At 34.3% G+C, this 14,133-nt stretch overlaps 2 protein-coding genes and 1 long non-coding RNA gene across 9 annotated transcripts; 2 read left to right on the top strand and 1 right to left on the bottom strand.

Annotated features, from left to right (window-relative positions):
• Positions 1–106: 106 nt before the first annotated feature.
• Positions 107–672, top strand: LOC146888398 (uncharacterized). Its single transcript, XM_085669724.1, has 2 exons — positions 107–533; positions 644–672. Exons 1-2 carry the CDS (start codon positions 107–109, stop codon positions 670–672), a joined length of 456 nt encoding a protein of 151 aa, XP_085525850.1.
• A 5,021-nt stretch (positions 673–5,693) lies between these two features.
• LOC114173391 (uncharacterized) lies at positions 5,694–13,595 on the top strand. 7 transcript variants are annotated; one of them, XM_028057755.2, is made up of 7 exons: positions 5,694–5,928; positions 9,157–9,343; positions 9,638–9,834; positions 10,031–10,111; positions 11,850–12,290; positions 12,751–12,828; positions 12,919–13,595. In XM_028057755.2, exons 2-7 carry the CDS (start codon positions 9,226–9,228, stop codon positions 13,267–13,269), a joined length of 1,266 nt encoding a protein of 421 aa, XP_027913556.1. In that variant the 5' UTR covers positions 5,694–5,928; positions 9,157–9,225; the 3' UTR covers positions 13,270–13,595. The 7 variants fall into 7 exon arrangements, with proteins under 7 accessions (XP_027913556.1, XP_027913557.1, XP_027913555.1 ...); XM_028057756.2 differs by lacking the exon at positions 5,694–5,928 and adding an exon at positions 7,999–8,340; XM_028057754.2 differs by lacking the exon at positions 5,694–5,928 and adding an exon at positions 8,028–8,344.
• On the bottom strand, positions 6,413–7,805 carry LOC146888397 (uncharacterized). The gene is made up of 2 exons (XR_014992982.1): positions 7,215–7,805; positions 6,413–6,771 (listed from the first exon to the last, which is right to left on the bottom strand). It is a non-coding gene; the product is annotated as an uncharacterized LOC146888397 (long non-coding RNA).
• Positions 13,596–14,133: the final 538 nt, after the last annotated feature.

Below are 14,133 nucleotides of genomic sequence, written 5' to 3'. Positions count from 1 at the left end.
ATCAGTTGGTGAGAAGTTTAAGACTTTTGACAAAGCTCAAAAGGGTCAATATCTATCACTTCTTGAGAAGACCAAATATAATGGTGTCAGTGGTGTTCGTGAGCATATGATGAATCTTGTGCACTATTATAACAAACTTAAATCTCTAAAGGTAGAGCTTGGTGATAGTTACTTGATTTGGCAGGTTATAGAATCTTTTCCTTCCAAGTTTGATGTGTTGAAGACTTCTTACAACACTCAGAAGGAGGAATGGACAATTGATGAAATGATAGGTATTATTTCTCAAGAGGAAGCATCGATTAAAAAGACCAAGTCTCATAGTGTGCAGTTCACAACTACTACTTCTATCACTAAACCTGTGAAAAAGGGATTCAAAGGTAAATCTCGCCTTGAAAAGGGGAACACAAGGAAAGCATCAATGGTTTTGGAGCCTAAGAAGAAGTACTTCAAGGGGAATTGTGCCTATTGTAAGAAATTTGGACACAAGCTAGCTGATTGTTATATTCTTAAGAAGAAGACTGCTGATAAGGAAGGTATACTCCTATATGCTCTAGCTTATTTTGAATCTAATGTTATTGATGTTCCTCCCAAATCTTGGTGGTTAGACTCAGGTACCACTATTCATGTTGTGAATTCTTTACAGGGGTTCACAAGCCTGAGAAAACCAAGTGATGTCGAGTCCAAGATTATCATGGGAGATGGAGCTAGAGCACCAGTTGAAGACATAGGAGTAGTTTCTTTAAATTTACCTTCTGAACATGTTTTGTTATTGAAAGACGTTGTTTATGTACCTTCTATGAGAAGGAATTTGATTTCAATTTTAATTTTGGATAAATGTGGCTACACTTTTGAATTTGGCAATGGTAAACTTGTTGTTTATTTCAATTCAATTATTTTGGCTCAAGAGTTTTATATGATGGACTTTACATGCTGAATCTGAATGATATGTTTGTTAATTCTGTTATTGGACATAAGCATAGTAGAGTTGATGAAAATTGCTCTATGTTATAGACGTTTGGGACATATTTCTAGACCTCAGATTGAGAGGTTGATTAAATAGGGTATTATGCATGATTTGGATTTTTCTGATTTTGATACTTGTGTTGATTGTATTAAGGGCAAGCTTACCGCAAAAGTAAGAAATACAGGAGCAAACAGGAGTGATAATGTGTTGGAGCTTATTCATACTAATATATGTGGACCTATCACACCCACTTCCATGGGCATATATAGGTATTTTATCATGTTTATAGGCGATTATTCCCGATTTGGATGGATAGATCTCCTACAGGAAAAATCAAGTTCCTTGGATGCTTTTAAGTCTTTCAAAGCTGCTATTGAGTTGAAAACAGGAAAGAAGATCAAATGTGTAAGGTCTGACAGAGGTGGAGAGTATTATGGCAGATATGATGAGACTGAAAGAAATCCTGGACTTTTCGCTAGATTTCTTGATGAATGTGGTATTGAAACTCAATATACTATGCCTGATACTCCTCAGCAAAATGGAGTTGCAGAAAGGAGGAATCACACTCTTTTAGAGATGGTGAGATGTATGTTGAGTCATTCCTTTTTACTAGATTTCCTTTGGCGAGATGTTTTAAGAACTGTCGTGTATATTCTTAATCAAGTACCTAGCAAGTCTATTTCAAAGACTCATTATGAACTCATGTTTGGGAAGAAGCCAAGTTTGAGACATTTCCATGTGTGGGGCTGTAAGGCGGAGGTGAGGCCTTATAATCCTCAATAAAAAAAAACTTGATCTCAAGATTGTCAATGGGTTCTTTATTGGTTATTGTGTGGGTTCTCGTGGTAACAGGTTTTATTGTCCTTCTCACTCTATGCGGGTTATTGAGTCTGACCGTGCGATATTCTTTGAGGATGATTTGGACAGTGGGAGCAATGCACCACGACCAATCACTCTTAGAGAAGACCGTGTTGTTATTCCCGTGCCATCCATTTATCTTCCTGCAGATAATGTGATTCTAGTTGTCCGTGATGAAAATGAATTTGTTCCAGATCTTATGGATGCCACATCACCTGCAGTAGATGAACAAGTTCATGATGATGTTGTTGAAGAAATTTCTTTGAGGAGATCTCAAAGAGTACGTAGGTCTTCTATACTTGATGACTATCTTGTGTATCTTCAAGAGCATGAATATGATCTAAATAATGTTGATGATCCTACTACTTTTGAAGAGGCTATTTCTAGTTCTCATGGTGATGATTGGTTAAATGCTATGCATGATGAGTTAGCTTCTATGGCCTATAATGATGTTTGAGATCTTGTGGATTTGCCACTAAGTTGTAAACCAGTTGGGTGTAAATGGGTCTTCAAGACTAAGTGTAGTCCAGATGGAAAAGTTGAGAGATATAAAGCTAGACTTGTAGCAAAAGGCTATAGTCAGACGGATGACATTGATTATAAGGAGACTTTCTCATTGGTCTCTACTAAGGATGCTTTTCGTGTTGTTATGGCTTTAGTAGCTCATTTTGATTTGGAGCTTCATCAAATGGATGTCAAAACAACTTTTCTGAATGGAGATTTATTTGAAGAAGTGTATATGGTTCAACCTGATGGCTTTGCTAAAATAGGTAATGGGCATTTGGTTTGCAGGTTGAAGAAGTCTATTTATGGACTAAGACAAACTTCTAGGCAATGGTATTTGAAATTTGATCAGGTGGTCACTTCTTTTGGCTTCAAGGAAAATGCCTCAGATCAATGCATTTACTTGAAGAAAAATGGGAGCCATTTCATCATTCTTGTCTTATATGTTGATGATATTCTTCTTGCTAGTAGCAGTGTTGAACTTTTGACTGAGACAAAATTTATACTAAATAGCCACTTTGATATGAAGGACTTTGGTGATGCTTCTGTTGTTCTGGGCATTCAGATCTCTCGTGACAGGTCATGTGGCATTCTTGGATTGTCTCAAAGAGGATATATTGATAAAGTCCTCAAGAGGTTTAACATGCATTCTTGCTCCTCATGTGCAGCACCTGTTCAAAAGGTGACAAACTCTCCAAATCTCAGTGTCCTCAAAATGATAATGACAAAGTTGAAATGAAAAAAGTCCCATATGCTTCCGCTGTTGGTAGTTTAATGTATGCTCAAGTTTGTACTCATCCCGATATTGCTTTTGCTGTTAATGCTTTAGGGAGATACTTGAGTGATCTAGGTTTGGATCATTGGAAATTTGTTAAAAAGGTCTTCAGATATTTGCAGGGAACTAAGGATCATATGTTGACCTTTAAGAAGTTTGATCAACTTCAGGTCATTGGTTATTCTGATTTTGATTTTGCTGGTTGTCCTGACGACCGAAAGTCTACTTCTGGCTTTATTTTTATGATGGCAGGAGGAGCCATTTCTTGGAAGAGTGTTAAATAAACTCTTACAGCTACTTCCACTCTAGAGGCAGAGTATGTTGCTTGTTATGAAGCTACTTGTCAAGTTGTGTGGCTTAAAAATTTGATTTCTGGCTTTCAAATTGTTGAAAGTATTTCTAGGCCACTTGTGATATATTGTGACAACACTACTGCCGTCCATTTATCTCAAAACAACAGAAGTCCTACTCGCTCAAAGCATTTTGATATAAAATTTCTGTTTGTTAGAGAGAAAGTTTTGGATTATCAAACTCGGATTGAGCATACTACTATAGAAAATATGTTAGCAGACCCATTAACTAAAGCCTTATCTGATGGAGTTTTTCAAAATCATGTAAGTCATATGGGTGTGGTTAAGTCTTTTGATGTATTGGGTTAGTGGGAGTCTGAGATTTACACTTTATATTATTATGGTTTTCATGAGATGTAAATTTGTCAATGACGTCAGTTTCGTTACATCTCTTTCTCTTTCTACATAGAGAATTTATGAACTATTTTTGGATCACATATTTATTATGTTTGTTTTTATTCTATATATTATCCATTATTTAAGAAATCTAAGCATATGGTAAGTATCCCCATCAGATATTATCTTTGTGATTCATGTTTATATTTCTTAATTGGTATTTGTACTTATGTTGCAATTGATATAATTAATTAATTTATTAATGTTATCCAAGTGGGAGAATGTTATATTTTATATAATTTTATTATGTAAAATTATTATTCTCTATGTTGTTATTATTATGGATTAACATTAATCAATAAATTAAGTTATTTGTTAATGTTAATTATATTGCACATAATTAATTATTGTATGGGTAATATATAGTTTTGGATTTCTGATGAACGATCCGTGATGGGTTGGATTGTTTAGTAAATTGTCTGTGATGAGCTTGAATAATCAAATACATTTTGAGAGGTCCCTAGTCTCTGCTGAGAGGTTATAAAGTTGATACCCATTAGTCAGTTTTAAATATAGTAACAACGTAGAACACTCTTACGTTTTAGAATACCTATCAGAAAGAAAACAATAACATCTCATACTATGTGCTTCCATGGATCCTTCATTGATTTCGAATCCAAAATCTTTTCACTCATACTTAAATATATTTTAAATATATTATATTATTGTATCTTATATATATTTTATTCTTATTCCTATCAAGCGGACAATAATATAGGTGTTGCTGAGGCACAGAAGTACAATAGAGGTGACATTATCTTAATCGTAAAAGTCTTTTGATATATGTATTTTGACGTTTATATTCCTATGAATGACATTTTTGTAATATTGTAAATTTATTTTGAATACCTACATATTAATGAGGAATCAAAACATCTTTATGTGCATGAAAAATCTTCTATGTGGAACGGTAGGTGATGGCCTAATTAGATGATACACTTTATTTCTACTAATTAGAAGATCTACCGAAGAATGTTTGGTTAATGTTTAACTAAATATGTAATAGAGATAATGAGTATTGGATTTATCAATACATTAAAGTATTATTTTAGTTCCTTCAAAAATAGTTTCTTCTTTGTTTAATTTTTTTTATCCCAATTTCTATCGAAATTATTCAATGCAATCCTTCACTTTTTTATCATCTTAATATAGTCTTTAATTTTATGAAAAAAGAAAAAGAAAATAACTAATGTAATCCTTCAATTAAATTAATACCGACACTGTTTAGAGGGTAACAATTATAAATATTGAATGTAGTTATGTCATTTGCATTGCAATATTAAGTATCATTTATATTGTCACGTTGTTAATCTCTAACTAATTTTATCACTGAAGAAACTATATTAACTCTTTTAACAAAAATGAAGATTACATTGAAACCGGAAAAGATAAAATTAAATACCCAGTTGAATAATTCTAATGCAAAGAAAAATTAGAAACATGTATTAAATAATTGCTAAAAAATAGATTGAGAGAGTGTAGAATATTTCCAACAACAAAAGTAAAGTTAGAACTTAAAAGGCTATTACTTTATAGCAAAATTATACAAATTTCTTATCATTTAATTATTATATTTTGCTTACCACGTTATAAAAATAATTGTTTTTAATGAGATTATATTTGATCGAACATTAAAATTTTTTTGTATTTGATGTTATTTAGCAGAGGTTAATACAAGCAATGGATTTAATTAATTAGAGTTCTTGTAATTTTCGTTAAATTCCAAAGGTTTCTTTTGAAAACCACGGGTAAATTCTCTAGGTTTGTTTCAAAACCTCCGTAGACAAACAATTTTAATAAATTTTATTATTTCCTTTTTCATTCTTTTAAATTCTTTTCCCTCTTTCTATTCTTATCTCTGGCGCTCTCCTTTTGTTGTTAACCCTAAGCGCACCATCGATGTTTACTTTACTCTCATCGATATTCACCAGTGCACCTTAGATGCACCGCTGTTCCTTTGTACCACCGCACCACTGTTCCGTTGTGCCATTGCATTGCCGAACCGCCGCAGCGCTGCACCGTCGCACTGTTGCTACTGCACTAGCTATTGTTAGAGCATCAAATTTTTATTTGCTTCAAAGGTTAGATTTCTTCCCCATTTCGTTTGGATTCTATTTTGCTGTAGGTTTTATATTAGAAATAGTTATTCGGATGCCTGATTGACAAGCTGTTGAGCCTATTCCGGTTCGATTAGTGCATTCATCCTGTGTTGACATTCAAATTCTATTTATCCTAATTTTGCTTTGGATTCCTAATTTGTTTTGAGTATTATAAATAGTTATAACAGTGGTAAAACCATAACAGAAGAGTCAGGGTGGTAGAGAAGAGGGAGTGATGTTTGCAGAGAAGAGTGAGTCATATTTGCCAAGTCCAAACCATAAGTGACCTTCACTACTGTGCTGAATCAGCTCCAATGTTATATTTGCATATTGAACATTAATGTTGAAGTGTGGCGATGTGTCTTTTCTAGTGGAATGGATATGGTGGAATGAGGAGATGAGATTGCGTTTCTTTCATAGGTTATTCGGAAAGTTGTTTATTGAAAGATAAAGTTAGGATATATAGTCACAGAGAAGGAGAAATTGTTTAGAAATTGTGAGCTTGACTGTTTAAAAATAGAGAAAAAAATACTAAACAAGAACAAGAACAAGAACAAATTACATGAATTAGACCCATTGTTGCTTTGTTGCTTCCATTCTCTTCAACAAACCATGAATCTCATCCTGCATTCTTCTTTTCATGTTGAGGTAATCATAGCGTGGATTTTGCAACACATTGAGTTACTCAAATTTCTTCTTCCTCCTTTCTTCTGCCTCATGCAAGAAAAGCTTGCCAAGCCTTTATGCATACTCCTCTTCCGTCTGTGCAACTTTTGTCTTGATCATCTCCTGGAATCTCTCAGCCTCTCTTATTGCCTCATCTGCCTTGCTTTTTCAAACAAACGAAGTAACGTGATCGTATAATGGAATACTTACTTTTTTATCTTATAATTTGACTGGCTATAAATTTGGCAAAAAATAAATACTAAAGAAGTAAAATGGGTATTGTAAAGGAAAGAAAGAAACCGTAATGTGAATATATTTATGGCAAGAAATAAATACTGAAGAATATATTTATAGAAATTAAGGTAGGTAGCTAAAATAGTTTGTGGAAATATCTTTACTAATGCTTTCAGTTTCTTATAACAATAATTATCAAGATATTATTTTATTTTAAAACATTTGTGTTTAATTTCTACGTAGTCTCGACCCATTAAGAATCATGATATTTCTATTACATTAACTATGCTTGTATGGTTTCTTTGTTTTGTATTTGAGAAAACAACAAATTCTCCATCAAGTTGGAATGGAGTTGTTTTGTGCGTCACCTCTTCAATTATTCGGCTTAGATTGTCGTACATCTCCTGCCAAATACAAAAGAAAAATAACTCTATAGTTTATTGGTTTCAAATTTAATTTAATTTATTGGGGAAGAAAAGGAACACACAATCAATCTTTCGCAGCTAATCAGGTTTAATTTCCTTTAATCTCCCTCTCCCTCTTCTTTCTCAATTATCATTCTCCTTCTCATATATTTAATATTATTATTTGCATGAACCATAATTATATGTTCTTCTCACATCTTGCTTCTATAGTCACATGAAGATGATATTTGAAATCACAATGAATGATTCGATTAGTATGAATCAGTTAGTTTATCAAGTTAAATTCATTTTTAATTTTTTCTGTTAATATTTTTCATTAATTATCTCAAATATATAATGCAGGTATGATTTTTTTTTTTTCATTAAAATTTATAAAAGTTTAAGAAACCATTTTTTCTAGTATAATATCATCTGTCATATAGATAGTTGCATTAGATTGTATGTGCAGAAAAAACTTTTTTCAAGGAGTTTTTTTGTATTAAATATATAAGCTTTTTATTAAACCACCACCAACAACTTTTTGTAGCCTTAATTTTAGGAAAAGGACAAAGCCCTGGAAACTGCACTAATTGTGCAGGTACCTGAAACAAAATTATCGAACTCGCGTGTTGACTCGTAAACCCATACGAGTCTGCGAGTAATGACACTGTTGACGAGTTAAATCGCATATAAACTCGTTATTCTTCAAACTCAAAGTAAACTCGGAGTTAACAAGCTGACTCGTACCAGACTCGCGAGTTTGAGAACGAGTCACCAAGTTCGAAGAACAGGATGAAATGACAGAAAAACATGTCGTTGGCATTCGGATTTTAAGGCCAAACTAAAACCCCAACAACCCAAATCGAAAATCCAATTGTAAGCAGAGATCGAAGCCCAAATCCCAAATCGAAAACCCTAATCGAACGCAGACCTATTTCGTGATCTCGAGTTTGAGCTTCATCACCTTCGACGCCGTAGCTCCGCTCGTCCACGTCGCAGTTCCGGTCGCCTCGCGTGGCAGCTCCGTCGGGTGTCTGGTTCAGCGGCGTCACTGTTCCCTTCTTCTCTTTCCCTCTTTCGTTGTTCCCTCGTGCGTACGTATTCCCTTCGTCTTCTCTTTCTCCTTTTACTAAACTAATAGTAAATTCGTCCCTGGTGTCAAAGGGATCAAATATTAGAGCCGTATATTGACTGTCGAGGTAGCGGCATGATTATTTTCTCAACCAATAGAATTGTTTAGCAGTGTTGTGCTTCTTAAATTGCCGCGTTGTTGTTTTATTAAAAACTTGGCCATGATACTATCTGTTTAGCTTGGCATCAAAATAGTTAGATATCACATTTCTAATGCCAGTCACTTGGAATTTTTACAGAGATAATAATCATCAATGTTTATACGGAAAGTACAGTAACATTATGTTGGACTCGATGTTGAAACTAAGATTCATGGTTTAAGTGAACAATATAAAGTACTACTACTCACTTGCTTGCAAATTGTTTGAAGTGAACAATATAAAGCATCGTGAATCCGTCGTCCGGAATAGTAATTCCCTAGATGTGAACATATTTTTATGGTGTGTTTGGATAGAGTATATTAGTGAAGCAATTGAGTTTCTTTGTCTATTTGTTGTTCTACGTGGGAAAGGCATGTTCTAGGTGGAGGCTGGCCTCAGTTTTGTTTTGAAAATGCTGTGATCACTTTATGTTCTTCAGTGCATTGTTCCTCATCTAGAATGTGAAAAACTTAGATGTGAGAATAAATCGTGGTTATACTAAATCTACATATTTGGTTATAATTGTTGTTTTCTGGAACATAATCCACAGCTTACCGATGAATTGATATTCTGATATAAATGCTAGGGAATAAAGTAGCAATCGCTTATTTTACCTTCCAATTTTCCTTCTTCAGAAACCCTGACCGTGGTCTTCAGCACACTTTCCCAGTCCCAGAATCTGCATTAGGGTTTGTGAAAGAACCATGTCGAGCGCCTTAAGCTGGAGACACCACGTCGTGATTCAATCTCTGTTTTCGCGGGGCCCACTCTGCGAGAAGGACATGCACGCCATGTTTGAACAGCTCACCAAGAGAAACCCAGGTTTCTAAATGTTTTCTCAACCCAAATGCTGCTTTATTCACTTTTGGTGAAAGTTTGTGTTTTTTTTTTTACTGTTATAAAATGTTAGTTTACACTTAATTTAGGTTTTGAATTATGATTGGTTGTAGAGTAGAATTGCGGCATCATGAGTACTGAGGGTGAAATTTGTCTTGGTTTGATTATAAATGCTGGTAGCAGACTCTTTTCTTTTAAATTAGTACTTGGAGTTTGTGTTTCATGTGTCCTTGATGGGTATTATATCGACCTTGACATGGGTGAGGTTGTTTTTATTAGGTACTGAGCGGCAACTGTTCGATGGTTTCATTCTGAAAATCAACAAGGCGCTTAGTTGTGCTAATTTTGAGTTGCGTGCCTGCATAAATCAATATGATGGCCAAGTTTATTATGGTGTGGTCAATACCGTTGCTGACGAACATTCCAAGTTAGGGACGAAGTATAGTGTTCCGCAAATTGCCTTTTACAAGGCCATTGTAAGTTTTGCTCAACCTGATTGTGTTTTTCTGTCTGTGTTCATTTATGTAATGTGTAGTATTTAGTACCTCTTGGGCATTGTGTTTGTGTCATTGGATGCATAGTGTGGTTTCTTTGAAATGGGAACTATTTTTTCGTGCCTGGTATTTGACATCTGAAGCAACTAATCTTGTGTCTTTCTTTTGCTAACAACAGATTGAAGCAATTGTACAGGATGCCTCTGCAAAAGGTGTTATCTTCAGCATCCATGCTCTCAATCTTAGTTTGGATGGCCAGGTTATAAACTTTTTCACCCGGCTGCATATTTCCAATTGTAAGAAAATTAATGTTGTTTCAGCCTGGCTGCTAGCCAAACGTTGTTAAACGATTGTAAGAGGATTGAAAATGGTAAAGGATTGAAACTCAAGGATCATAGTAAACTACTTGTAAGAGTTATGCAAACATGCAAAATTTCCACAATTTTTTCAGAATCTCCATAGAGATTATGTTAGGACATTAAAAGTGTATGTTAGGAGAAATAAAATAGGCAGTTAGTTAGTTAGGAGGGCAGGTTGTTAGTAGGTGGTTGAAGGGTGAGTCTTCTGTTAGGAAGACTATAAATAAGAGAGGGTGCTGTTTGGTTGGGGTTAGCTTTTATTTTTGGAAGAATTGGTGTAAACAGGATTCAATAACTGATCCTATGAGAAGGGATTTGTCTTCCCTGGACGTGTTCAGTTTTCAAAGAGGAATACTACGAGGTTTTTGCTCGTGTTCTGTGCGTTGTTTTTGTGTGTGTGGCTTGTGATCAGGTTTATAGCATCAAGAAACCTTTCAGATTATCTACCCTACTTGTTTTTATGGGTGTTCATCTCAAAGTGATCCTAAAACACATGCATAGGTACGTAAGTAACTTAGAGCAACATAGGAATTTTAATTGGGAGCAATCAGTAGAGAAATATTTGTCTAGAAAAACTATTAAACACATGATTATACTATCCCAAAACACTACCTCATAAATACAAACAAAAATACATAATTGTCCCCACAGACATTAAACCTTCAATTTTTATTTTAACTAAGTCTTAATATAAGAGCTATTAAACTGCAGTAATTATTAAAATTAATTCCTATAATTCCTAGAATAGACTTTCCAAATTTTGGTTCTTTGTGGGTGGCTTGACATCTTATCAGACAATTTGATTATAAATACTCTATTTAGTGCATAAGCTTAGAATTTGCTCAAAATTCACATCAATAAGGACTATGACATTTGAAACATGCATGCTTTGAGGAACTACTTCTTGTTCGGTGTTCTGAAGCCAAATAAAACGGTGCAAGCCTACTCTTATAAGAGAATCTTCTGCTCAACTTCATTAATTTGCTTACATGTCTTTAATAGTTCAAATTCACACAATACAAACTCTATTATGGGCTGGAGCTTTCCTCAAGACTTGTGGTGTTGGTTCCATATCGTAGGTTTTCTTTTGAATCATTGAAGGCCATATGGTTAACATTTTAAATTTCTATCAAAGCCTATTATAGAGATATGTAGTCTCCATGGCATAAGACCAAGTTGATTCTGTTAGATGTAAGTCTTCCATCCTAATAAATTATATATATATATATATATATATATATATATATATATATATATATATATATATAGTTATACTTCAGTGTCAAAGTATGACTGATTCTGTTATAAGTTATACCATCTAACCTAAACATGTCCATATTTTGATGTGCTTGTCATCAGTTCTAACTACACTACCACTTCCCACCAACCCTAGCTCTTGTTTTACCTCCATTTTTAGAAATTTGCAATAAATTCTAAACATGATAATATTTTATTGTGGTTAAACTTTCCAAGTCTATTTTTGTTTCTGGCTTTTGGTTAATGTGCAATGAAAGTAATAGTTGTATTACTCCAGTGTATTACTATTTATTTGATTTGCAGTCCACCACCACCACAAAAAAAAATCTGTTTCTATTTATATGCACATTTAGAGAACAAGATACACATTTTGGATTGCAGGGTGATTATATTTTGGTACCAAATCATGTACTCATGGAGAACAAGATACTCTGCACAAAGATTTGCCCCTTCCATTGTGATGGGGATGCTTTAGGATATTTTTTGGGACAGTTGTTACGGATCTCAAAATGCAAATGTTTTTATTCTTCTATCTATTGCAAATTTAAAATAAAATGTACAATTTTCATGGTATATGTTCAGGTTACAATTATGACAGATCCACAATCTCAAGGAAGCCTGTCAAATGTTCCATCTACTTTGAAAAATTTTAGTTTGTCTCAAAAGGAGAAAACCCTGAATGAACTTGTGCAGGACCAGTGGCTTAATTTGACAACAGAGGGTGTTATTAAACTTGGTCTGAAGTCATTTCTTGATCTTCGCAGTTGGTTTCGAAATAATGATGTTCCATCCTGTCATGTTTGCAATGAAGCTGGAATAAAGGTTGTTCTTGTTGCATTGTTACAGCTCTTTTTTGTTATTCTTTTCCCATCAATAGTTGTGATTAATTCGAAACGTTGTCAGGCTTTCCTTACCTTTTTTATTGGGATTTAAATGTTCTGTTTTGTTTATCGTACATAAATTTGTAGTAGATTTTTGAAAAAAGGTTACTTATTGATCTGATTAGAAGATCTTTAACAAATTGGGTGGTTTCTCTTAAATTCTATGCACACCAAGAATCCTTGTTCATATATTAAAATTTCTCTAAATATTATGAGGAATTCCTACTGTCTATTTACCTGGTTTGTGGAGGCAGTGACAACCGAAAACAATAAAGTCACTTGTTTTGTTTCTTTTAGAAGGAACAGAAATGGAAATTGAAATATGCTGATAGTACCAAATATACTTACAACACATTGCTGCTTTGCTTGAGTCTGATAATTCATTCGGCAATGTCTGACAGGCAGAGGTGTGCCAAAATGAAAATTGTACTGTGCGAATTCATCAGTATTGCCTGAAGCAACTTTTCTTGCAGGGAAAGGTATTGATTGGTATTATTAGTCTTATTTCATTTTTACACTAGAAAGGTGAAAAGCTTTTGATCATCTTGCTATAACTAACTCGTGATTAGGTTGCCAAAGTTTGCCCAAGTTGTGGCACTTCCTGGCCATATACAGTACCGAAGGAGGAGGCCTTGCAGACGGGAGATGACAGTGAACCTAGACAAAGTCAACGGGTGACTAGATCTGATCGAAAGAGGCAAAGTGCTAACAGGGTTGTTGTTGATGATGGAGTTGGATGCAGTAATCAGGATGAGCTGAACGAAAACAAAGAAATCCAGAATGGTAATGTATTGGGACGGAAAAGAAGAAGAGGACGCCAAACAGATGATGCAGAAACAGGAGGACCTGGTGCATCACAATCTTCAGCAGCTATTTCGGGTTTGAGAAGAGTGACTCGAAATTCTGCTCGTCTGAAATAAACAATGGTGCTTTATACTGCTTCTTGCTGAAGCACTGTACATTTTGTACATTTTGCTGCTGACTGCTGTAATTTATGCTGAACTTTTGAGAATATTTGAATGGACTTATGTTGTAAATGCAGTTAGCTAGTTTTAGTGACTATTTCTAAACCAGCAATCTTATGTTATTCCTCTGGCGTGAAACGCCAATTCTCTAGCAAATACAGTGTAAATTCGTCCCTGGTGTCAAAGGGATCAAATATTAGAGCCGTATGTTGACTGTCGAGGTAGCGGCATGATTATTTTCTCAACCAATAGAATTGTTTAGCAGTGTTGTGCTTCTTTAATTGCCGCGTTGTTGTTTTATTAAAAACTTGGCCATGATACTATCTGTTTAGCTTGGCATCAAAATAGTTAGATATCACATTTCTAATGCCAGTCACTTGGAATTTTTACAGAGATAATAATCAACAATGTTTATACGGAAAGTACAGTAACATTATGTTGGACTCGATGTTGAAACTATGATTCATGGTTTAAGTGAACAATATAAAGTACTACTGCTCACTTGCTTGCAAATTGTTTGAAGTGAACAATATAAAGTATCGTGAATCCGTCGTCCGGAATAGTAATTCCTTATATGTGAACATAATTTGTATGATGTGTTTGGATAGAGTATATTAATGAAGCAATTGAGTTTTTTTTGTCTATTTGTTCTATGTGGCAAAGGCATGTTCTAGGTGGAGGCTGGCTTCAGTTTTGTTTTAAAATGATGTGATTACTTTATGTTCTTCAGTGCATTGTTTCTCATCTAGAATGTGAAAAACTTAGATGTGAGAATAAATTGTTGCTATACTAAATCTACATATTTGGTTATAAACTAGC

This window comes from Vigna unguiculata, chromosome 2 (genome assembly GCF_037176805.1).
Source record: "Vigna unguiculata cultivar grain cowpea cultivar isolate G323 ecotype 2 chromosome 2, ASM3717680v1, whole genome shotgun sequence".
Lineage (NCBI taxonomy): Eukaryota > Viridiplantae > Streptophyta > Magnoliopsida > Fabales > Fabaceae > Vigna > Vigna unguiculata.
Note: the sequence above shows the minus strand (reverse complement) of the source record. Positions and strands in the feature narration are given on the sequence as shown.

Coding starts and splice junctions, on each gene's coding strand:
- LOC114173391 (XM_028057755.2), top strand. CDS start 9,226: ATGTCGAGCGCCTTAAGCTGGAGACACCACGTCGTGATTCAATCTCTG. Junction 12,291..12,750: donor GCAATGAAGCTGGAATAAAG/GTTGTTCTTGTT, acceptor AATGTCTGACAG/GCAGAGGTGTGCCAAAATGA. Junction 12,829..12,918: donor AACTTTTCTTGCAGGGAAAG/GTATTGATTGGT, acceptor ACTCGTGATTAG/GTTGCCAAAGTTTGCCCAAG.
- LOC146888398 (XM_085669724.1), top strand. CDS start 107: ATGATGAATCTTGTGCACTATTATAACAAACTTAAATCTCTAAAGGTA. Junction 534..643: donor GAAGACTGCTGATAAGGAAG/GTATACTCCTAT, acceptor AATTCTTTACAG/GGGTTCACAAGCCTGAGAAA.